This window comes from Trichinella spiralis (genome assembly GCF_000181795.1).
Source record: "Trichinella spiralis strain ISS 195 chromosome Unknown Scfld4, whole genome shotgun sequence".
NCBI classification, from domain to species: domain Eukaryota; kingdom Metazoa; phylum Nematoda; class Enoplea; order Trichinellida; family Trichinellidae; genus Trichinella; species Trichinella spiralis.
In genome coordinates, this window is record NW_003526943.1 from 8,442,502 (window position 1) to 8,466,530 (window position 24,029).

At 29.9% G+C, this 24,029-nt stretch overlaps 3 protein-coding genes across 3 annotated transcripts; 1 reads left to right on the top strand and 2 right to left on the bottom strand.

Moving 5' to 3' along the window:
• Window positions 1-4,792: 4,792 nt before the first annotated feature.
• On the bottom strand, window positions 4,793-12,849 carry Tsp_02162 (ATPase, AAA family). Its single transcript, XM_003377828.1, is given in 27 exon segments — window positions 4,793-4,858; window positions 5,010-5,103; window positions 5,659-5,731; window positions 6,103-6,133; window positions 6,623-6,769; window positions 6,836-6,913; window positions 6,978-7,220; window positions 7,278-7,373; window positions 7,478-7,593; window positions 7,835-7,945; window positions 8,013-8,172; window positions 8,278-8,295; window positions 8,361-8,433; window positions 8,602-8,716; window positions 8,774-8,918; window positions 8,967-9,125; window positions 9,371-9,562; window positions 9,740-9,894; window positions 10,083-10,160; window positions 10,232-10,382; window positions 10,402-10,488; window positions 11,171-11,189; window positions 11,252-11,564; window positions 11,807-11,909; window positions 11,960-12,072; window positions 12,126-12,294; window positions 12,499-12,849. The coding sequence occupies 27 exon segments, from the start codon at window positions 12,847-12,849 to the stop codon at window positions 4,793-4,795; spliced, it is 3,456 nt and encodes a 1,151-aa protein (XP_003377876.1).
• Window positions 12,850-15,784: 2,935 nt separating this feature from the next.
• Tsp_02161 (u4/U6 small nuclear ribonucleoprotein Prp31) lies at window positions 15,785-20,304 on the top strand. Its single transcript, XM_003377829.1, has 3 exons — window positions 15,785-15,923; window positions 16,375-16,505; window positions 18,793-20,304. The coding sequence occupies exons 1-3, from the start codon at window positions 15,785-15,787 to the stop codon at window positions 20,302-20,304; spliced, it is 1,782 nt and encodes a 593-aa protein (XP_003377877.1).
• Window positions 20,305-20,592: 288 nt separating this feature from the next.
• Window positions 20,593-23,907, bottom strand: Tsp_02160 (hypothetical protein). The gene is made up of 3 exons (XM_003377830.1): window positions 23,035-23,907; window positions 20,896-21,163; window positions 20,593-20,840 (listed from the first exon to the last, which is right to left on the bottom strand). Exons 1-3 carry the CDS (start codon window positions 23,905-23,907, stop codon window positions 20,593-20,595), a joined length of 1,389 nt encoding a protein of 462 aa, XP_003377878.1.
• Window positions 23,908-24,029: the final 122 nt, after the last annotated feature.

The following is a 24,029-nucleotide window of genomic DNA, read 5'->3' on the forward strand; positions in this document are numbered from 1 at the left end:
ACATAAAATACATATCCAGTTGCTTGAAAATTCATAATCTTTTTCATTAATAATATTTTTTTAATAAAAATAAATATTGATTTAAAAATGCTTTTACAATTTCAAAAACTAAAAGTCATTTATTATTAAAATAATAAGTTAGCACAAATTGAACACTTTTCTGGTGCATTTCAATACGTCACTGGTGTGTGACACTGCAAACTGACGGCGTCATTTTTTATTTTCGGCTAATTATTACTTATTCACTTTCTGCTTTTTGGCAATAACCGACGGCCAAAGCGATATTTTTTTTCCACAAATTACTCACACAATGCTTAGCATTTTTACATTATTAAAAATACAAAACAAACAATTTTAATTAATTAAATCAATCAAAAAAATGAAAACAGCCCTGCAATTTCTTAACGGCATTATAACACAATTATTTGGAAGAAAAGAAGAACAGAACAAAAGAGCACCGGATAAATATTTCCACTACAAATTAGATGGTACATTTTGTTCAGTTCAAACAACAAATGCTGACTTTTGTTGTATGCAAGAATGCTTTCTTTTAAACCGCGTATAATATTAATAACCGCATTATCTTATATCTACTGCTTGCACAACATTAAGAAATATTTGCACTTTTATCATAATGTTATTTCTTTATTGTTTTCCTTATCAGTGAAACAGCTGAACTTAATACACTGGACACACTGAATTAATGGTTAACCACACAGAGTTTTGGCCGACAAAAGTTGCTTTCAAAGTTTTCATTTCTACATAAGCTTATATATGTATCGGAGAACAGAAGATGAAAATTCACTTTAAAATTAAAAAAAATATTCATCGAATAAAAAAAACAGAATACAAATATTACTACAAAAACACCAAGCGACCAATTGAACAATAGTTACAATTTTCTCTGAAACATCAACATCAATTACTACGGTAATTCAGAATAATTCACGTACAGAAAAGTGAGTTGGCAGATACAGCAGAGACTGTAAGGATAAATAACTTTTCCGTTGAACACTGAGGATTAGATATTGCTTTTTTCTAAATTATTTATATTAACATTTGCATGCAAAATAATTAGCTGATCAATTTACAATGGTTCAATTGAAGAAATTGACGAAAAGCGGCGTAGAAGAGAATATATTAAAAAAACGAACCGAATAAGTGGCGTCATTTTTCGTTGGAACCTTTTTTGATGCACCACACAGAAGAAAATACCTCAGCGTGAAATCAATAACAACACATTTCCGTATTATATATATATCGAATTTGGTGGTTACGCGTCAGTTCCGGCGCTAATTCGTCAAACGTCAAAAATGCAAGCACGAATTAATTACACAACTTCAACGTTGTCATCGAATGAGAATACGTGCACAATATTTTATTAACGTAATTCGTTTGGGAGTGAAAAAGCAAAAAACAAGAAGAAAAAAATCCAGACGGATGGACGACGATGCAAATTTGAAAATTTGCTCCTAATATATTTATTACTATTTTCAGATATTCTTCTATGGATGCATTAATTAATTTATTATTATTGTGACGGCTGCAGTGTATTTGAAAAATTGCAAATCTTGTGCGTTATGAAAAAAAATGAAGCGTCATAAAACTGCGGTTTGACATTTCGAACAAAATCAGAAAACAAAGCTAAAAACCTAAAAGCATAGTTCACTCACTCTTCTCGGCATCAAGTCTGCTTTTTTTGACATTTCAAAAATAAAAAATAACACTAAAATTCATTCATCATCGACCAACGTAAAACTCGTCTTACTGAAATTAATTTTTAAAATATTTCATTAAAATATCCATAAAAGAATGAAAAAACTTCTGCATGCATGCTTTTTCTTATCATGCAAACAAAAGAGATACGAGTGATGAAAATGCCCCAGGGTCCAGAAATGAATTTTTTTAGTTTAAAAAAACAAATTCAATAGCATTCAGAAATTTGTAAAATTATTATTATTATTATTATTATTATGCCGTTTTCATCATTAATTACACTTCAACAACTACTGCTCTATTATTAAACAAATAATCGTCTGGTCGTAAAATTGCATTGAATTCAAAGACGAGTTCCTCTACAGTATTGTATTCCAATTTTTGCATTGCATAATTCATCAGTGGCTGGAACTCATAATTTAATAATTTTCCATTTTTTTCAAAAAAAAACGAATCAATAAGTGATAAATGAATTTTCAGTTGATAATTGTTTTTTTCCTATTTTACAAATTTAATTCAAAGTCATGCAAAAAAATTCAATTTTTCTAATCCGTTTGGAATATTATTTATTACACGCGCAACAAATGTGCAGTGAAAACGAGCTAACTGTACACAATTGTAATTCCATTCAACCGCATATAACAATCATCATTTTCAACGATGGATCAAAGTTTTGGCCAACAATTTATTTTTACCACCTCTTCACATCGGTATATATATACATAAAATATTTTACAATTTTAATTAATTTTAATAATAACAGAAAATATTTATTAGCATTTTCAACAATTGAATGATTTTTTAGAAAGCATGCCGTCTCACTGAATGTGTTGAACATTGTTTTCTTTGTAATTATCAATCAATATAGAAGAGAAAACAAATTACTTTTTTGATTAAATTATTCATTGTTGAAATTTGAAAATATTTTAACAAATGAAAATAAAAATTGGAACTGATGCTTTTCGAATTTGGGTGAAGTCAATCGGAAAGATCTGATTCTTCAAAAGCAAACAACAGCCGTGGCAATATAACTGATGATGATGATGATGATGATATTAGAGTGCGTGATTCATAAACTCCGAGACAACATTTTAACAAGCCGAACCACCCGTAGTGAAGCTCAAGCGAGCATCAAGCCATTCCAGATCAACGATAATAGATGAATGGATAATGTGCACTGATTTAGAATGAATATCGAAGAAAATAATAAATAACAGGATTTTTCATCACAAGTACAAACATACGCTCACACAGCGCCTGTCAATGAGGTTTGTCTTGTTGCTATGCAAACGGTAAAGAGATTTTCATCATTATGCAAAGAAATCGTTGAAATTCAAAATTTCATTAAAACAAATCGCTTTACGCTTTTATCAATCCCATCACCGACCAACCAGTAAAACGCAAAAAACACAACAACTCAGGTTCTCATTATCGATAATTTTTCCTTTTACACAAAATTTATGCAGTGATATATTGTCATATTAAAAAAAAATACAAATACACTGAATAAAACAGAAAAATAGATTGTTCTGCTTAACTCAGAAAGCATTTCTTGTTTCTTGAGTTAAAAAAAAGCATACATACCACCTCTTTGTCGTCTTCTTTTTTCCCTCTGTATTACACAGCAGTGACAAGAAGAAATTATCATAATAAATTCATTTAAATTTGTCAATGTATTTATAAATTTGAAAAAGGAACAAATCAGTCGTGAAATTAATGCTTCTTGGTCTTATTTTTCCCTGTCTTTTTTTGCCTCAGCTTCGAAAAGTGATGACGATTCTTACGTTTCGACCCAACCAAATAATCAGCAAAAATCTGAGAATGTTTTATAATAATTATTGAGGCGTGATTTTAACTAAAGACTCGGCCAGATGTTTTGCTGACGCTCAATTTGATGAACTGCTGCTGCTCAGCTGACGGCATTCGTCATAATTTCAAGTCTGCACTGAGAAAATGCCTCTCTTGTTCAATAAAATACAACGATGGGAATGTGCAGTTTATTCACTTTTGAAACGTTTTGCAATTGTTGAAAATTCAAAAAACTTTTCCCTGACACTTTTTCTTCTTTTTCAATATTTCCATACTTACATATACGATATATATATACCTCAGTTTTTCTAAATTTATTTATTTCACAATGCAATATTATAAATCTCACTTCAACAATAATGCATAATCAATCACCCTGCTTCAAGAAATTGACGTCAAAAATAATATAACATTAATGCTTCATTATTTTTAATAATTAGAAAACATAACGATACTTCATTTTACTGATATGTGTCATATTTCATACAGTACTACCTACGTACGAGTGCCGTTTTATTACAAGCGAAAGAAAAACAGATGCTACTGTGAAAATATGTAACTTCTATATAACAATCACAACCGTGTATCGTTTAATGTAGAATACAAATATTTGAATTAATCAATTATTGAAAATTTTTCAAATATTTGAACATCAAAACTAGAACATTTTCTGAAATGCACAATTTCTGAACTGTTAAAATTCCCTCATTAATTGCATTAGCACAAATTCACATGAACACAATCAATATATTTATCGTTTGCTTAAAATCCCAGCTCACAACTGGCTGTAAACAAATAATTCAAATGTCTGCATTGGTTTTATAGTTTTCTACTATTCTTGGAAAACGAAATACGTTCTAGCAAAGTTAGCATATTTGTTTGTATAATGCAAACTGCTCCATTGAACATGAACTTCAATGAAGAAACAATAAAATTGCATCTCTCGATTGTGAAATTCATATTAATGAAGTTAAAATTTTCATTTATAAAAACAATTATGAAATAAATATTGAAATTGAATTTCATTCCAATCAACAACAACAACAACAACAAAATTACCACTTGTTTCTAATAACTTGATTATTGTATTGTCTGTAAATTGAAAATGTAAGAGTTCAGAAAATAAAATTATCCCACGAAGTGTGTCAAAAAAGAAAGAACCCATGCAAATTAAGTATGATTAAATTTCAATTTAAAAAAATTGAATTTTTCTTATCACAAATGAAAAATATTATTATTAAAAATTAAAAAAGCAAAACAAAGATAATCACTTATGATCGGGTGAAGTTGTTTTGCATGAATGTGTCTTGTCAAAAGTTGAAATTATGACTGACTATAAATGATGCAGTTTGAAATTTGTTCTTCAAAAATTATGAAGAAAAATGAAAATAGCACGAAACTCTGCCGAACGTTGTGAAGCGTGAAAATGATAAAATGATGCGCTTGCATAATTCAACCAACACTATTAGCCTCGCTTTGCTTACTTTGCGCTCTCGACTGAGCAAAGTGAAAAAGCAAATACTCGGTCGGCTGTCATCGTCAAAGCACTTTGGCAAACATAGTTGTCGTTGTCGGCGACTTTTAAAAATATCAAAATACAGCACAAACACAGTAATGGATAACATTTGTGAAAATTATTTTTTAATTTACATAAATAAAAACTGCTTGCTATGTTGCTAATGGTAGATAAGAAAAATTAACAACAACTATAAAATTATAATTCCTTACTTTTACAGTGAAAAAAATATTCATCAAAATTTAGTTGATTAAATAAGTGTTACGTAATTTTATGTGAAAATAAAAAATTCTTACAATAAACGTACCGTTTTAGCTGACTAAATGTGAACAAACAAAATGCAAATCATTTTCATCAACAATAGTTTGCTTGTCTTGATTGAAAAACTTTTCCATTATACTGGAACTAATAAAAAAAGTTCTTTTTCAAATTCATTTCTCATTTCCACTCCCTTTCATTAATTATTAGTACTTTACATGAGGATATTTATGATGATAATTTCAGCTAGTTGGAAAAACAATATTATGTAGATCTTGTGAAAAACAGTCTGCAATCTGAAGGAATAAGAAAAAGAAAACCTCTTTGATGATTATTACAAGTTCTGAAAAATTAATTACCTCTCATGATCCGCATGACAAGCAGACTTCATTCGACATATTCCATTTGCAAAATTTTGTTTCCAGAGTTGTTCTGTAAAAACTCATCAATTTTTTATTATAAATATTAAATGCCTTTTCTTCGGGTTTAGCAAATTGAAATAAATGAAAAAAACCAGCTTTAAGAAGCTGCAAAAAATCAATCATCTTTGAATTTATTTAATAATAATAATGATGCCTTTACAATAACCACAACGCATAAACACACAAGTGTTAGGGAAATTTACATAAACCAAAACAGAAACAGTGAATGAAGAAGAAGCATTGAAGATTTTTTCCCCAGAATTTCCTCCAATTTTGCATTGTCAAATACAATCAGATCGATTCGATTTCACTGACCAAAAATTCACACGTTCCAAACATTTCACTGAAATCATAAAAGAAGGCTGTTGTCAAATTATATACCATTCATTGATTTTCCAATAAGAAAATCATCCTGAAACATGGATTAATTAATAAGCTTCTTTCCTAAATTAAGCTGCTCAAAAATTCAATCTCAGCTCTACAAAATGCGCAACGCTAACTGTGGGAGATAAAGTAAATATTTTAAATAAACAAAAACTAATAATAATAATTCATCCAGCAGATTAACAATATTTTAAGTTTCAAGCAACATACAATTAACTAACTGCTTTCCAGTGATGAACTGCTAGTTCATACTAAAACTAACTGCCTACTTCATAATATCGTAGCGGAAACCTAAAAAAAACCAAAACAACAACAACAAGTTTATTAATTTTTTCTAAAAAATATACAACAAACATTCTGTTTTACAAATTTGGTGATGCTTTAAAGTTGAACAATTAGAAGGCTGTTCAAGTGGCCTTTGCAAATACATTTACGGCAACAATACAATAGGCAAAAATTTAAATAAACTCCAAAATATTTTTCAACATATGAAATGAAATTATTTCTATTCATCTACTTTATCGGATTCAGCTTCGATCATAACATTGTCGGGAAGTTGAATTTCGTTTAAAGTGCCCCCTTTTGGACCATACGGTGGTTCACCGATTAATTCAACCAAATCATCGTAAACAAGAGTTTCACAGCGGAGCAACTTTTTCGCAATCTACACAAGCAAAATGCACAACTTTAAAATGGAAAAAAAACCAATTTTTGTGGACAACATTCTTACCAGATCTAATTTTTCCCGATTATTTCTTAAAATTGTCTCCGCCTTCTTGTTAATCTGTCCCACCAACAAAGCCACCTCCTGAATCCACAATACAATGCAATATTAACTAGTTATGAATAATAAATAGATTTTTGACAATAACCTCGTCCATTATTGCCTGCAGCTTTTTACTGTACGGTTTCCGCATAAAATCACCTTCATGCTCTTCGCTGACCCGTCCAAAAGAGAGAGGTCCAATTTTTTCATCCATACCAAACACTTTGATCATTGCATAAGCTGTTCTTGTCACTTTTTTCAAATCATCCTCAGCTCCGGAAGACACTTGACCAAACACAATATTTTCAGCTGCCCGACCACCCAATGCCATGCACATTCTGTCCATCAACTTTTTAAATAATCAAAAATGTTAATAATGAAATAAACAGAATAAACAGCAGCAAACGAGTACTTCATCACGAGTCAAAAGATGCTTCTCACTTTGAGCATGCTGTGAAAATCCCATTCCGGTTACATTTTTTGTACGCGGAATTATTGACAACTGAAAAAGAATTCAAAATTTGTACACAAATGTTCAAATATATATATTGCATAGATGAAAATTAAATTTTAAAAGCTTTCACAAAGAAAAATGCAGCTACCCACTTTCAGTAATGCTTTTGTATATTTCAATAACCAGCCAACCAAAGCATGCCCAGATTCATGATAAGCAATTCGTTCTTTCTCCTTTAATGTCATTACAGAGCTTTTCTTTTCTGAACCTAAAAGTGCATCACTTGTAAATATGCACAGATAAAATTTGTGTAATAATTAAATACATGCACTGATTGAAATAAATTAATGTACATCTGTACTTTAAATTAAATTTACATTGTTGGAAAAGAAAAGCAAAAATCATTTTAGTATTTTACCAAACGTTAGCTTGAAAAGATAAATGAGGCTAACGTGAAATTTTTACCAGTTGCCAAAAAATTTACAATAATCAACATAACTCAACATTACCTATGATTGCACGCTCTAAAGCATATTCAATATCACACAACTCTACCCCTGTTTTCCCAAGTGTTGCAGCTCTAATTGCAGCTTCATTGCAAACATTTTTAATATCTGCTCCTAGAAAAAGAGAAACAATTCAAAAATCATCCACTGGAATAATGACAACAGTGCAGTTTAAAATTACCACTGAATCCGGGAGTTCGATCACTCAGGTAGCTTTCAAAGTTAATTTTTGTTGAAAGTCTAATTTTCTTCAAGTAATATTCAAAAATTTCCGCTCTTTCTTTCGCGGTTGGCAAATCGATAAGTATATGACGGTCAAATCGTCCTCTTCGCAGTAAAGCCTGAAAAAGCCGAGATCAACTTATTTTTCACCAAACTATTTTCATATGTATTGCATACTTTGTCCAATATATCAGGTCTGTTGGTAGAGGCCAATATAATAATACCTTTGGTCGTATCCATGCCTAAATGTTGTTTTTGATATATAAAATTCAAATTCAAATCGAATAAATAAAATTAATTGATTAACCGCACCATCCATTTCAACTAACAATTGATTCAGTGTCTGTTCTTCCTCACTACTTTGAAAACCACCGGGATAACTGTAACATGAAGTAAAATATATTTTAGTAGTAATACAATCTATAAACTTTTACAACCGCTGACAGATATTTCAACATTTACTATTTTTTAATGTTTGAAAATAACACAAGAACAATATAAAGAACACTGAAATACACTTTTACAATAAAGAAATGTAGATAGCTCACTTTGCATTACCGCGCCTTGCACGGCCAATTGCATCAATTTCATCAATATAAATAATGCAAGGCATTTGTCGTTTGGCTTCTTTGAACAAATCACGGACCCTTGCAGCTCCAAGTCCTACAGAACAAAATAACTTTTCACATAATTATTTTAAATTTTAAGCATGCTTCTAACCTCCTATGATTTCCACAAATTCTGTACCATTTACTGCCAAAAATGGTACAGATGCTTCAGCTGAAACAGCCTTAGCTAATAGCGTTTTACCGCAGCCAGGTGGACCAAGCAACAGAGCCCCTTTTGGCAATTTAGCCCCAAGACGCTGAACAAAATATACATTTGACAACAAAAACTCAATTCAACATTAAACCCCTACCGTATATGCAGCAGGTCGTTTAAGATAGTCGACAAATTCTTTCACTTCAACTTTTGCTTCGCTCAATCCAATCACATCATTGAAGTAAATCTTCGGCACAGTCGATGAAACAAATGGTCGAACAATTCGAAAACGTGCTCTGCGAAAATTATCCTTTAAAATTGTGAATCTTATTTACAATAATCTGCATCATAACATAATAGTAACATTTACATAAAAGTTGACAGTAGGAAATTTAGTTGCTTTTCCACTTTTGCCCAAGCGAAAAAATCTACGCAAGAGCAGGAAAAAAAATACAGTGGCAAATAAAATAATAGGCCTTAAAACAACAAAAGCACATTTTGAAAATGAATTACACAGTTACAAGCAAAGTACCATGTAGCACTTCTATGATAAACCACTGAAACAGCAGAATCTGCTGTGATTCCTAAAGATTCTTCAGCTTTACGCAAATTCTCCTCAAAATTGTGAATTTCCGGAACACGCATATGATACACTCGTCTTGGAGCAACGTGATTCCGGATAACCGCATTTGCAAACAGTCGAATAGTAACAATATCTGAGTCTGGTACTACAATCACTTCTTCAACCTGCAAAAATTATTCATAATAAACTGAAAATATGATTCAATAATGGCATTCATTGCAGACAGCTGCATTGAACTTATCGATGAATTTTGCCGAAATATACATAAATGAAAACTTCCAAACGTGTATGCATTCAGTCTTTATTCAAGCAACCCTGTTGCAAAAAAAATTACTTCACACCTCGCCTTTTGCAAGCATCTCGTAAACAAACACGTTCCATGGAATTAAATAGGTGTTTTCAATGTTTGAATTCGACCAATATGAAATAGCAGTGGCTAACGCAAACGCATATAGTAAGGCCACAACAAGGTTGGAAAGATTATTCTCCGGAGGTTCTGTATATAACAGAGAAAATTAAATGTACAAACAAATACAATACTGATTTCATAATTTAAAATGTTTTTTTCATTTCAGAAGTTCAAAGTTAATTTTAAAAGTTATAAATAATTCACCTATATTCTTAAAATAAAGAAAAAAATTCAAAAATGCAAATTCTCTTTAATTGCACTGAGTAAGCTCTTACTTGGTTTTTCATTAGAATCATTCGGGTTTTCAGACTGATTTCGTTGACAAAATTTGGCAGAATTGTGAAAACAGCGAACTGAATTCAAAATAATACAGTAAACCAATAAAAAATCTTAAATGCTTAAATTTAAATCGAACAATATTTACCAGCAGCAAAATGAGTATAAAATTCCAATGATAAACAACGGTGATGCCCAACTGGATGCAACAAGTAGGGAACATAGAAACGACGTAGTAATCGAATAACTGATTTCTGAAAACTGTTTTGCCGGAAAGAAATAATACTGGACATGCTTGGCTAAAATAATTTATTTCACTTGATTAAGAATTGAAACAAGAATAAGAAAGCCAACAAAATAAATAAAATTTCCTTTATTAACAGCTGCCCGATCAGTTGAAAGAAACTAATACAAATATTTTATAAAAAATTTTGATACTGAAAAAAACATTGATATCCATTTTGCTCATTCGAAGAAACTCAATCAAAAAATTTTAAATATGCATTACATATTTTTAAAGTTTTAATGCATAATAAAAAAGTTTATTAATATTAATGCGACTTATCTTTGTTGCAAAGAAAAAAGTTTGTAATTTAAAAAGTAATAATTTTATTTACACAAAAGTAGAAATAAAAACTGAATTAAGTAGACTGACAAGTAATTCAGTACAGTATAAAAAAATTAAGATTTTATATCTTTATCATACTGTAATTAAAATCTTGATGTTAGCAAATGGTTTTGTAGCACTGCAAAACCGAATGATAGATTATATGATTGAAGGAAATATGATTTGGATGATAATATTAAAATCTGAGCTATCAAAGTATCGTAAAATTAATAAATGTTAAAGCAGCTTCCAAATCCTATTTTCATGTCCTCAGGTTTTGCAGTATAACAAAATGTAAAATAGCATACAACTACGATACTTATTTATAATACAAATTTTTAAATTTTCTATATAGTGCTTTGAAAATAATTCACAAATAAGTGTTATTTCACATTTTATTGTAGAAGTTTCTTTATTTGTCAACTGTACCAGCTAACAATTATTTTTCGCATATAGTGTTAAGTGAAATTCAGTAAACACCATTAACATTTGCATAACACTTAAAAATGAAAATCTAATGAACAAATAGAAATATACAGAAAAGTTAACTATGCTAATTACAATGTTTCCGCTGAAGACGAAGGTTTATCTTCAGAAAACAACTCTGGATAAGAAAAATACAATTCTACTGGTTTGTTTTCAGCGCAGTGCTTTCTGGAAAGCATCTCTATGCTGCTATGTTCATTGTCCACTCGTATCATCTCTGAGTTTTCAGACATTATAAATAGTTGACATGGCACCGGGCATCCTTTTGTTTCATCGAAAGTTGCTAAACGGTCTAGAAAATCCAACAACTTCTGATCTACTGTACAATTTTTAGTGCTTTCGTAATCGAATCGAATTCGCATGGCCAAATAATCGATAACATGGTCAACTAAAATGCATAACACATAAGTATCGTACAAAATATTAAATATACAATTAATCCAAAATTCCTCAACTCATTGAAATAAAAAATAAAAACTATACATTTTTACGGTAAATTAAAATTTTCCATTTATAATCATTTAAATACCGTAGCACTTAGAATTTCACTAAAAAATATGTACTGTCTTTTGACGACATGCTTTCAAAAACGCAATAAAAAAACGGCTTTATAAATTTACAAAAACTCACTTGACACAAGAACATTAGACGTTAAATAGCGTGGTTCGGTCAGAAATGACGGAAAACTTTTAGAAAAAATCATATTCGGGTGTGGTTTTATCAGAAATCCAAACTATAACAACATATACTGAAAATAAACGAATGAACTATAATACGACTTACCTGTCTATCCGATGTACTTGAAGAAGCTCTCGGACTCTCAGAAGAGCTTTCACCGTTTGATCTTTGCTTGGGATTCGCTGCACTTATTTCAGCTTCTTTTCTCTTTCGACGTCCTATATGCCATTATAAGGATTAATTAAAATATTAATATTCATCAATTACCCACTTTCACGTTCATCCATCATGCAAGCAAATCTGTTTAATCGGCGGAGTTGACTCTGAAATTTCATTCCTTCTTGTATACTTCGTTGCAAAGAAATTGTACTATGGTGTTTCTTCATTTTGTCAAATGCTTCCGCTTCCATCGCATCATATTCTTCTCTACTTGGATAAATCTGAAAGCGCACAATTAAAAAAAAACTTTCTTTTAACAAAAGACAGTGCGTAAAAACAAAACATCTTTAAGCATTATGTAATATTTACATTATGAATTGAATTAAGCAAGGCATATATAATTTTTCAACAAGAATTAAATCAACGATATCAAAGAAGTTAAAAAGCAGCAAATGCAGACGCAACTTTAAACTTTTAATAAGTACCTTAGTGATTATGCCATCAAAATTAGGATCCGGTCGAAGTGATCGTTTCGATACGAGCTTACATCTGCATGTTGGACATTCTTTATTTCCGCTGCGTAATGCAGTTGTTATGCAGTCCTGGCAAAAGCGATGTAAACACTCTTTAGTTGTCATTGTATTTTTCAACATGTCCAAACAAATCGGGCACATCAACTCAGAACTAAGACTTCTAGGAGAAAGACTTAAAACGGAATCATCAGTTATCGGGTCGTGTCGCACTCTTTGACGTTCATAAGCAGTCATCTGCCAGACTTTCCCAGTGCTATTCGTAGTTTTGGAATTCTTTTCAGAATCATCAGATATGGTAGACATAATTGAATAAGGGAATAAAAAGATCAACAAACAGTCACCGAAAAAGAATTTTCACTTATTTTCATTCCTACTGTAATTTTAAAAAATTCAAGTTTAATTAATGTTAACTATCTACAGTTCTGCATAGCCGTTATTTCAAATTTTAATTCCATTAAAATATATTATGTATTATATATTTACATTATATGCATATTTAAAGTATATAATATGCTTTTAATTTTTATGTTTCAAAATGTTCAAAAATGTTTCATTTCAAAAAACGTTATACGTACAAAAGCTTTCAGCTTTCAATTTACTTTGAATTACAATTTAATACAAGTTCTCATAATAATTTTTGAATTTCCTCACTATCTGATCAAAAAAATGCAATACGACATAAATATAAGTCATACTTTTTTTTAATTTTTGGCACTTGATCCACAAGTTTAAAAGTTCTATTTGTACTGAATAGCGTATGAAATTTGGAAGTTTACAAATTTAATTATAAATTACACTACATCACTAATTATACTTTTATTACAATTCTCTTTTATATAATGTATATGAATCTTCACTGTTATGAATGTTCATATGATTTTCTGTGAACAGAAAATAATTGTTTTATGGAAAAATTGAAAACATGATTTGATAGACAGATAGATATTTGTTTGCAAAAGTGTTTTAAGCTTCACTGATTTATTAATTTTTAAGTCAGTGAAGACATTCCCATATTATGCAGAATATTTCGTTATCATTTCAATGTTAGCGGCAACATGTTTAATCATTGTTGAGAAAACAAATTGAACCGCATTATTCAGCTTGTGTAAAGTCATTCTTACCAGGCTCGTTTTTATTACTGTTGAAATGCAAACAGTTTGTTTGATTTAGACATTTACCCCACCCATATAACAGTTTAAGTAAAAGAATAAAATAAAATTTTATTGCTGTTTATTTACATTCTAATAAAGCTTTGGGAAACTCAAAAGGCTGAAATTAAGGATTACAATAATAGAAGATTTAAAAGTAAAGATGTATTTCAGATGTAAATTAAAAATTCTATTTAAAAAATTCAATAAAATTTCCCGTAAGTCAAATTAAAACAGGGAGTAATAAAGGAATAATTTTTTGATTTTTAATTTCAGTTTGAAATTCAGTATCAAATTAAACATAATTGATTTTATTAGAGTTTATTTTAAATTAAGAGATTTTAGTTGTGCTTTTGATGCATCAGTTAATTAAAGAAAGAAAAATACATAATAAGCGCTTTTTAAGTAAATAACAATGTATTTTTGTAATATTTATTCAACAATTTCAATAAAAAAAATTTAGTAAAAATGAATATCCAAATATGAATTTAAAACAATAAAAATGATCTTAAAAATAAATTAATAGAGCTAGAAATTGAAATGATTAAAAGTGAAATTAATATATGAAAACTAAGTTTATTTAAATGAATGTTCAAGTGAGTTAAAGCATAAAGTTAAAGAATTGTTCTATTATTCATTTGCTAAATTATAAAACAGACTTATTTATTATTTGATGTTCTTTTTAAAATAAAATTATTAATGTTTAATTAACAGAAATTCCCAATTTTATTTTTATAACATTTTAGGTAAATTTTTATATGTAGATTTGTAGGGGTTTAGGCATGTGATATTTCGAGTTATTAACTTTCATAATATCATATCTGGAAAAGTAAAAATTCAGCATTTTTCAAACTACTGAATGCTGATAGAAAAGCAATTTTGTAACAAAATATAATGAGATGAAAACAATCACAGTTGTATCATTCTTATTTACAGCACTTATAAGTAATTTTGAAGTTTCAGTTTCACGTCAGAGAAGATATTATCAACTGCGTTTACCCCTGAGCTAATCAAAAGTCGTTGAATAAGACAGATGCTTTCCTTCAATTAAATCCTTTCTTATTTACGAATCATCGCTAAAAGCTTACATTTTTGGCGATAGTATTTTTTGAGAGACAGAAATTTGTATATCTAAAGACAAAAGCAGTATCTATTTTTAAAAAATAATTCTGATTATGTTCTTAATTTGAAAGTGTTTATAAAAATATGATAAAATGTCATAAAAGTTTATGCAGAGACCTTGAAATAATATCCTACATTTTATAAAAAGAATTAAAGATTGTCATAATAGCACGTTTTTCTGATGTTTCTTCAATTGCAAACAATCTCCGTTGTAAACGTTGAAATGACTCGTCACTTCTTCAATTAAAAACCAGGTAAAAACTGCAAATATACAAATAATAAAAGCTTAAAATATCAAAATGTTTTTAATGTGTCAAAATTTATTCGTATTGAAATTAATAACAGCATACATAATTTAGTTTTATTTATTACGTATTCATTAATTAATATGCTGACAAACTAGTGAACTTTAAATTGCACTAAACTAAGTTTTCAGAAATAATAGATTAAAAGGCCATATTTATTATTGTGTACACTTTTAAATACGTAAAATTTCTTGAATTTACAAATTAACAATCTAATTATTATTTCGCGAAGCTCGATCATGAATATTAAAATTTTTGAAAAATAACGATTTTTTTACAAAAAGTAAAAAAATAATAATTCACATTGTTTTCGCAACTATTATGAAAATTTATTTTGCCAAAATATTCAATTTATCAAACAAAATGTAATAATAATTTAAAAATTAAAAATGTCTTTCAAATTTTAAAGTGCTACACTGAATTATTTTGAAGGAAGGTGCAATACAGCACAATTTAAAAAGCAGATATGTATAGCACGTTTATTATTTTAATATCGTGAGTTTTAATATCTTTTTAAACAGTAAAATTTGTTTAAAAGATGTATGTAACAGTGGTTTTAGAATATGCTTCAAACAAGGATGCTACAGTTTAAACCAAATAGTTTAAAATGTGCTTGAATTGAGCATAGTGCAGTTGAAATTTTCAACGAATCATTTGAATACAATGGAGGCGTTCTGGTTGGTGGTTGCAACGACTGTTATAATTTATATACTTTTCTGTGCGTACGCTATTCAAAATCCCCCAAAATATGTTATGATGAAAGCTCCTGCTTTCAAAGCAAAGATTATAGCTCATCGTGGCGGTAATATGTGAAACTAATAATTTTAATCTGAACTGCTTTGTGAATATTCGCTTGAAGGTGAATTTTATTTAGGCGCAGGTGAACATGTCGAAAATACACTATCAGCCATGTTATTGTAAGATTTTTATCCATAAACATTAATTAAAAAATTCATTGTAAAATGTTTTAGAGCTGCTGAAAAAAAAGTTGATATGCTTGAACTGGATGTTCATATTACAAAAGATGAACAAGTAGTAGTTTGTCATGACGACCACTTATTGCGTGTTGCAGGAGTCGACAATTATATTTCCAAACTCAATTACAATGTATGTAAGAAATTTTATTATATTTAAATTTTTTGAAATTTTATATTTAGGAACTTCCGTTTCTGAAAAATAATATCCCTCTTGATGAGCACTCAGGTAGAATATTAAATCTTCATGAACAAATAAATAAAAAAGAATTTCTCCAGAAGTGCCTGGTGGTTCAACGCAGAATCTGATGGATAGAAGAATACCATTGTTGGAAGAAATTCTTAAGCAAACTTATCCAATTCCAGTAAATATTGACATTAAAATAAATAATGACAAGCTTATTGAAAAGGTAAACAGTGCTTTATCATTTGCTTTACTTTTCTCATCATTATTCTGAAAAGACAATGAAGAGTCTTTATTAAACAGCATATTCAAATTGCTCCCAAGCAATTTTTCATTAAAAGTAGAATAAAATAATTTGCATGTAGACAGCAGAAATTGTAAGCATTTCTAAGAGAGAAAATTCCGTGGCATGGGGAAATTTTGATGAAAAAATTGTTCGAAAGTTGCATAAAGCAGTATGTTAATTTCATTCATCTTTTTAAACTTTATTTTACTACTTTTCCTATTTTAGAATCGAAATGTGAATCTTATATGCTCTACTAGGACTGTACTAAAAATTATTTTCTTCTTTTATATTGGGCTTTTACCATTCATTCCTTTAAAGGAAAATTTTTTGGAATTACCCATGCTGACGACCCTTTATAAGTATTGTACATATTGCTACTATTGCTCATTTTTGGTAATATTAAAATAATATAATTTAGACGATCAGGTTACTGCAACAAATTCCGTCCTGTTGTATTAAAAATTTTAGCTGTAGCAGACTGGTAAGACATGAACACAATACGTATTTTGAAAAGATTTTTTTGTACTTTAATTTTTAATTATTGCGTTATATGACTTGAAACATGAATATATTTTTTATAAATTCAAATGTAAGTGATTTATTTCTTAAATTTAATAATTCTTTTAGTATAGTAAAAATTTAGTATTTTTGCTGCATGTTTTTTAAATTGCAGGCTACTTTTAAATCCAGTGTTGTTTAAACATTTGAAAAAACGTGGCATGCAAATTTTCCTCTGGGTTCTGAACACTCCAGAAGAGTTTGAGCACGCTTTTCAAGTTGGAACTGATGGCATTATTACTGATTACCCAACGCTTTTGTCAGATTTTATCAAAAATAGAGACAATTTGTCGAAGATTACGATTGATATATAAAATCAACGTCGAGCAAAGATTTTTTAAAATTGTTATTCAATTTCAAATTTTTATTAAATCTTACAACATTTGCAACAATATAGTTATGCATTGCTTTTACTTATTTAGCAGTTTATTTGCAAAATGCCTAGTTATTTCAAATAATCTAATTTAATTTTATTGAAAATAAAACATAAAATAAATTTATTATTAATACGCATATAAATTCAACAACCATTATAAATGAAATGAAATGGAATGCACTGAAAATAAAATATATCAAAATTTTGTGGACCAGTCACTATAATGCACTGGAAATTCTAGATTTAAGGTAAGTTGATGAAAAAACAAATACAAATTGTTAAATGCAGTAGCAAATGACAATAAAATAGTGGATAGAATGTCAAATCTGCAAACCCATGTATTTGGATGGGAATGTTTAAGAAAGCGGTTACTGCGAAGCTAAGAAATCGGAACTAAAGATACATAATCAGGAAGGTAATTAAACACTGTTTCTCGCAAAAAATCTACTATCTAATTCTCGCTGTATCGCTAAATTTCATCATATTTATTTTATAATATTATTTTTAATGTACAACAATAAATTATAATTTGAATTATTTCACCTATAATATGCATTACTAAGATGATTTTTAATAATCATTTAAAAATAGAGGAATTTCGAGAAAATTGAAATAAAAAAAGGAATTATATAATTTATCAAAAATAAAATATATTTTTTAAAACAAAATGCGTCAGGATTTTTTATTTATTTTAGCAGTCGCCAGTTTTTGATAATCATACTGTACAGTTCTTATTAAACTTTACTTTTTATAATTACAGTATTCCAGACGTTTGTTTTTCATAATTAGCATTTTTTGTGTTTTATTATTTGTTCATATGTTTATATATAATTTAACAAATTACAGTTAGCAGATTTCCAAAAAAATTATTTTCTTTTATTGTGTGGAACATGATTCATTCTGCATGGTGCTTATTGTTTCCTGTTTAGTAGACTTTGTTTATGATCGATATCAGTTTTAGACGAATTAATTATGTTAAATAAATGTGCTGGTTTCTGTAATTTTTGTCTTTTATTGTTTATTCTTTTTCAGGGAAATTTATAATTTGAAACAATATTATTTTGTGCTTTTTTTGATGTTTTGATTGTTGAAATAATTTTTATTTAGTAATAGTTTTAGCATTGTAACAAGTGGGTTAAATGAATTGCGTTATCAGATTTTTTAATGCTTGTTTGCTACATTGCTTTGAATTTATTTTTTTTGATAAAATTTGAAACTTGGAATAAATTGTCTTGCAATTCATATAAGCGACTGCAATTTCTTAATAGTTAATTGTGTGGATTATAATTTTAGAATTTGGTCATGTCCTTAGCTGAGGAATTGTTGGCCGATTTGGAAGAAGGTGATGATGATGATTATAACGTAGCAGAAGAAGCAGCAGAAGGAGAAGAAAAGGAAACGCGTACCAGAAGCATTTATAACCGGGTTACAGCAGTTGCACATTTGCTGCACAGTGATCATTTTCAGGGTATAATGCAGAGAATTGCGGATAGAATGGAAAATAGTCATTTGACTAGTATTTCTGGACCTGTGGAATCGCATCCTGAATATTTGCTGATTGTTGACGCGAATGGCTTAGCAGCGGAAATCGATAATGAAATTGCGGTGGTGCACAAATTTGTTCGCGACAAATATGCGAAACGTTTTCCCGAATTGGAATCACTTGTTCAAATGCCGATGGAATACGTCGCTTGTGTAAAAGAGCTTGGCAATGATATTTTGGACAAAGCGAAGCACAATGAACAATTGCAAAATATTTTGTTGCCTTCGACTGTAATTGTGATCAGCGTTACTGCTTCGACAACACAAGGTGAATGTTTGACAGACGAAGAGTTGGCAATAGTGATGGAAGGCTGTGAGATGGCGATTCAACTGAACGATGCAAAATTGAAAATTTATCAATTTGTCGAATCTAGAATGCATTGTATTGCGCCGAATTTGTCGGTCATTTTAGGGCCAGAAATTGCGGCGAAATTAATGGGAACCGCTGGTGGAATAACACAACTGAGCAAGATTCCAGCTTGTAATGTTCTGATACTTGGATCACAAAAACGAACGCTAAGCGGGTTCAGCTCCACAACCATTTTACCCCATACTGGATATATTTATTATACTCCTCTTGTACAATCACTTCCGGCCGATTTGCGACGCAAAGCTGCTCGACTAGTCGCTGCCAAGTGCACTTTAGCTGCTCGAATAGATTCGGTGCATTCGCATTCGGATGGATCAGTTGGTCTGAAACTTGCAGAAGAGGTGCGAAGTAAATTTGAAAAATGGCAAGAACCACCGCCCAAGAAATTAATCAAGCCTCTTAGCAAGCCTTTGGATCAAGCGAGCAAAAAGCGCGGCGGTCGACGAATACGAAAAATGAAAGAGCGTTTAGGTTTGACGGAGCTGAGACGTAAAGCGAACCGGATGAATTTTGGCCAAATCGAAGAGGACATACTCCAAGAGCACATGGGCTTTTCGTTGGGCCAGGCTAAAACTGGTGGTCCAGGCGGACGCCTTCGGGCACCGCAAGTTGATCAGAAGAGTCGAGCACGTATGTCGAAAACACTGCAGAGGAATATGCAAAAGCAGCAGAGTACTTTTGGAAGTGTAACTAGTGTTCGTCGACAATTAGCTGGAACCATTTCTACAGTAACTTTCACTCCTGTACAAGGTTTGGAAATTGTCAATCCACAAGCAGCCGAAAAGGACAAGTCGGCGGAAGCAGCTAGTGCGAAATATTTTCGAGAGGATGCGGAATTTATCAAAGTCGAGACGCCAATTCCTGGCCATCATCATAATCATCAATCGAAGTAATAATTATCTGTTCATTAAGAAAATATCAGTGAATCTTTTATTTTTTTTTGAAAAATTTATTATTGTAAAATTAAATATTTTTTTAATTAAAAAAGATAGAATTGTAAAACTTTGTAAAAATTATATTGTCCATTCTGTCAAACTGTGTGCATTCACTCACAAGTAATTTTTGATTGCAATGAATAGCAAAAAATGTCATTTGAAGAAAAATATGAATATTTTTAATTTTGGTCTGTACATTTTATTATTGAGCTGTTATATTAAAAAAAATTTCGTCTAAATTTCAATTCAATGTCTTTCATCAATCACTTCAATGAACCGAATAGTATTGTCGCTTGTTTCTCTTTTCGAACCAAGTTCATGGAAAACAAATAATAAAAAAGAGATGACCAGAATTGCGCAGGTGGAATAAATTTTATATTCCATAAATCCAAAAGGTTTGATCAAAAATCCAATGCTCATTCCCAGTGCTCTAACGGAGTGATATATGGTAAAAGAAAATTGCCAACGTTCTTGAAGAGTTTCATACAATATTTCTAAAAACGGATCGTACTTAATATGAAGTTATAAATTTCACAGTTTCTCACTTACTTTGGCCCAATATTTGCCAAATTGTCTGTCCAACACTCCAAGTTATTGTAATAACGTAAAAAATGGCCAGATCCTCATCAGTTGGATTCCATATTCTCAATACAAGCAAGCCACCGATGTGGCAGCTCAAGCCAAGCCATATAAAAGTAGCTTTGCTGAGATGAGTCACAGTAAGCATCAAAAAAATACTAAACAATGCGCTAACCAAACTGTAGCTGAACAATACATATCCAGTGATTGATATCGAAGTTGTGCATGCTATATATGCCTACAATTGAATTTCTGCTTTTAAAATTGATTTATCAGCAAAAAGTAATGCTCATAAGTAGCATAAAGAAAAAAAGAAAAAAATGCAACGATTCAGTTCTTCTTACAAATTTTATTAATGGAAATTTTACATTTTAAAGCTATTAAAAAATTTAAGCTGTCATTAGAATCTAATAATTGTATTACAGTAGTGATTGACTGCACTTAATATTGAAAACTGTTCCCTACAACAACAAGATACAAATAAATGAGATTCAATAAACTATATTTGCATGATATATTTTAGCAATTTATTATGTTAATAAATTTTATCATGAAAATAATTCAATATGGAAATTTAAAAAATTTTAAGTTACTTGACATATCAAAAATTCAAGCTAGAAAAATAAATGTGATAATTGCTTTTTAACAAATTTCATTATCTTACATGGAAACTCAAATAATAGGGATATTTTCTCTGCATATTAAATGCATTCTTCAATTTTTCTTTTCATTACTACTGAAAAATGACGTTAATATACAATATATATGGATAGGGAAAAAGTTAAATTGTGTTTTTCATAAATGAAGACAGAATATATCAAAAAACTTTGTTTGCTTGCTTTTTGTCTGGAAAATTGTTTTTAATTTATTTCGATAACAATTTTAAAAGTTGACTAATAATTACAGTGTATAATTGTATTAGCAGTTTATGAGATTTTAAATTAACAACAATTTTATACAATATATTACTGATAAAATTTTAAAATTTTACAATATTTTGAAATCAGATAAAAATAGTAATAAATGCGGACAGAGGTTTAATTTATCATAAATCATATGCGTCCTTTAAATCAATGCAAATTTGTCAGTAAAATAATTAAAAATTCAATTTTTAAATTTTAAATTATTAGCTGAAATTTCCATGCATTAATTTTTGAAGAATGTTTAAGTGTGAAGTTGAGGAATAAGTGTGCTCATTATATTTTTCTTGTGTCGATTTAAAATGCATTTTATAATCCTGCATGCTCGTTTAGCTTACTGGACAATTATTTATTTAACTGATTTATTTTCAGCAACATCTCATCAAATTATGAGATGATTTTTCGCGCTAAGTTCATTTTTCTTCATAATGCATTAGAACAATGACTTCATCAACAATTTTGGACTAAAGCATGGAGCACAATTTAAAATTTACATTCTTATTATTCAAATGTTGTTTCTGAAACATGTTAACAAAATATATCATTTGCAATAGCTGATACTGCAGGGCAATCATTCCACGGAAGTTTCTTTACGCAAAATACTTATGGTTCATATTTCAAATGAAAGATTTTTTTAATATGAAAAAATATTAAAAAAGAATAAGCGTATACGATAAACAAATAATTTAAAGTGTGGCTAAAATGCAATATTACAGCAGTGTATTATTAGCTCAGTTTATAGTTGTAGTTAATGAAGCGGTCAGACATATGATTAGTATGATAAAGATGCGAATGAAAAAAGTAGTTGGCAAGCAAGCAAAACAATTATTAATTTGTTCAGTATAGCTTTGCAAAAATTACATTATATTTTATGCATGTCAACATGTTTATGGAGAAGAAAAACAAAAATTTACTGACCAATAAGCTTAATTGGGAAAGCAATAAATAAAACCTTTTATGCAGCTTACATCATCTGCACTAGGGCGTTATTTGATAATAAAATGAAACTTTCGCAATAAGGGGCATAGCAACGCTACAGATGAGTTCAATTTGATGTTCCTCGATGGGCAGAAGTTATTGATATCGATTTATGTAGTTTTAAAGTTATTAGTTTGTAAGAAAAAATATTTGTTTGTAAAAACATCATCAACAACAACAAGAAGAGAACAAGAAATCACCAATTACTTACTTCAACTACATCAGCCATTAAAAACGCTTCGCTGAATCCTGTGTAGAAAAAAAGCATAACTTTTCTGAAAATACATTTGTAGCTGAAGGTTTGCATAATGCTGTAAAACCTCCAACGTGTTGCAGTGCTATACGCATTTGATGGAAAAAAATCAGACTGATCCAAAAAAAGCAAAACTAAAGCAATTGCAGATGCAATCCATGCAAGACATAATGGTAGTACATGCCATCCCAGTGGGGCTAGATAATCAGATTTCCGTGAAACTAAAAATGTAGCTAGACTGAACGATGAAGCACTTGTATAATGGCATCCCCGTTTTTCAGAGTTGACCATAACCAAAGGATACTGGGTATAATTTTTACCGCTTTCTACACCTAAACCAAATTCCAACAAGAATCCAAGTGCCCAACCGGTGTAAGTAAATGCATAATAGATGCATAAAAATCGTTGAATGCAACAATCTTTTGACTTTGGCGAACCTCTGACATAGCGGTTAGCTGCTTCGATGATGTAAGTATCCGGTGCACCCCATAGCAGACCTTGGCCTAATCCAAGCAGTATGCAAGCTGGGATAATAATTGAATACTGATAAAATGAAATGCTGAAAATAAGCAAAGCAGCCATAGCATAGGCGGGCGCCAGAACTAATTTGTAGGGAATTTTCGGTAAAAATAGGCCATTCATTAAGGCTGAACCAGCACTTACAGCATAAAGCAAGCTGAATAGAACAGACGAGATGTTACCTATTTCTGGCAGAATGCACAGATATGTTCTCAGCGGAATAAAGCATCCACAATAACACATAGATGAACAGCTTAACACTAGCACATTCTTTACCACTTCCAGACTTATTTTCCAATCTTGGCTGAGCATCTTTATTCTTCTTGTATAATTTCTGTTCTTTGTTGCTGTTTTTTTAATTATAAACTGAAACTACAAAAATAAATGAACCGTAAATGTAAAATTTCAATAAGTAATAATAATTTCAAAAGCAG

Coding starts and splice junctions, on each gene's coding strand:
- Tsp_02162 (XM_003377828.1), bottom strand. CDS start 12,849: ATGTCTACCATATCTGATGATTCTGAAAAGAATTCCAAAACTACGAAT. Junction 7,221..7,277: donor TGACTCGTGATGAAGTACTC/GTTTGCTGCTGT, acceptor TTATTTAAAAAG/TTGATGGACAGAATGTGCAT. Junction 4,859..5,009: donor TGCTCAGTCGAGAGCGCAAA/GTAAGCAAAGCG, acceptor CATCATTTATAG/TCAGTCATAATTTCAACTTT.
- Tsp_02161 (XM_003377829.1), top strand. CDS start 15,785: ATGGAGGCGTTCTGGTTGGTGGTTGCAACGACTGTTATAATTTATATA. Junction 15,924..16,374: donor GATTATAGCTCATCGTGGCG/GTAATATGTGAA, acceptor GAATTTCTCCAG/AAGTGCCTGGTGGTTCAACG. Junction 16,506..18,792: donor ATGACAAGCTTATTGAAAAG/GTAAACAGTGCT, acceptor TTATAATTTTAG/AATTTGGTCATGTCCTTAGC.
- Tsp_02160 (XM_003377830.1), bottom strand. CDS start 23,907: ATGCTCAGCCAAGATTGGAAAATAAGTCTGGAAGTGGTAAAGAATGTG. Junction 21,164..23,034: donor TAATGGCTGATGTAGTTGAA/GTAAGTAATTGG, acceptor ATTCAATTGTAG/GCATATATAGCATGCACAAC. Junction 20,841..20,895: donor TTGGCAAATATTGGGCCAAA/GTAAGTGAGAAA, acceptor ATCCGTTTTTAG/AAATATTGTATGAAACTCTT.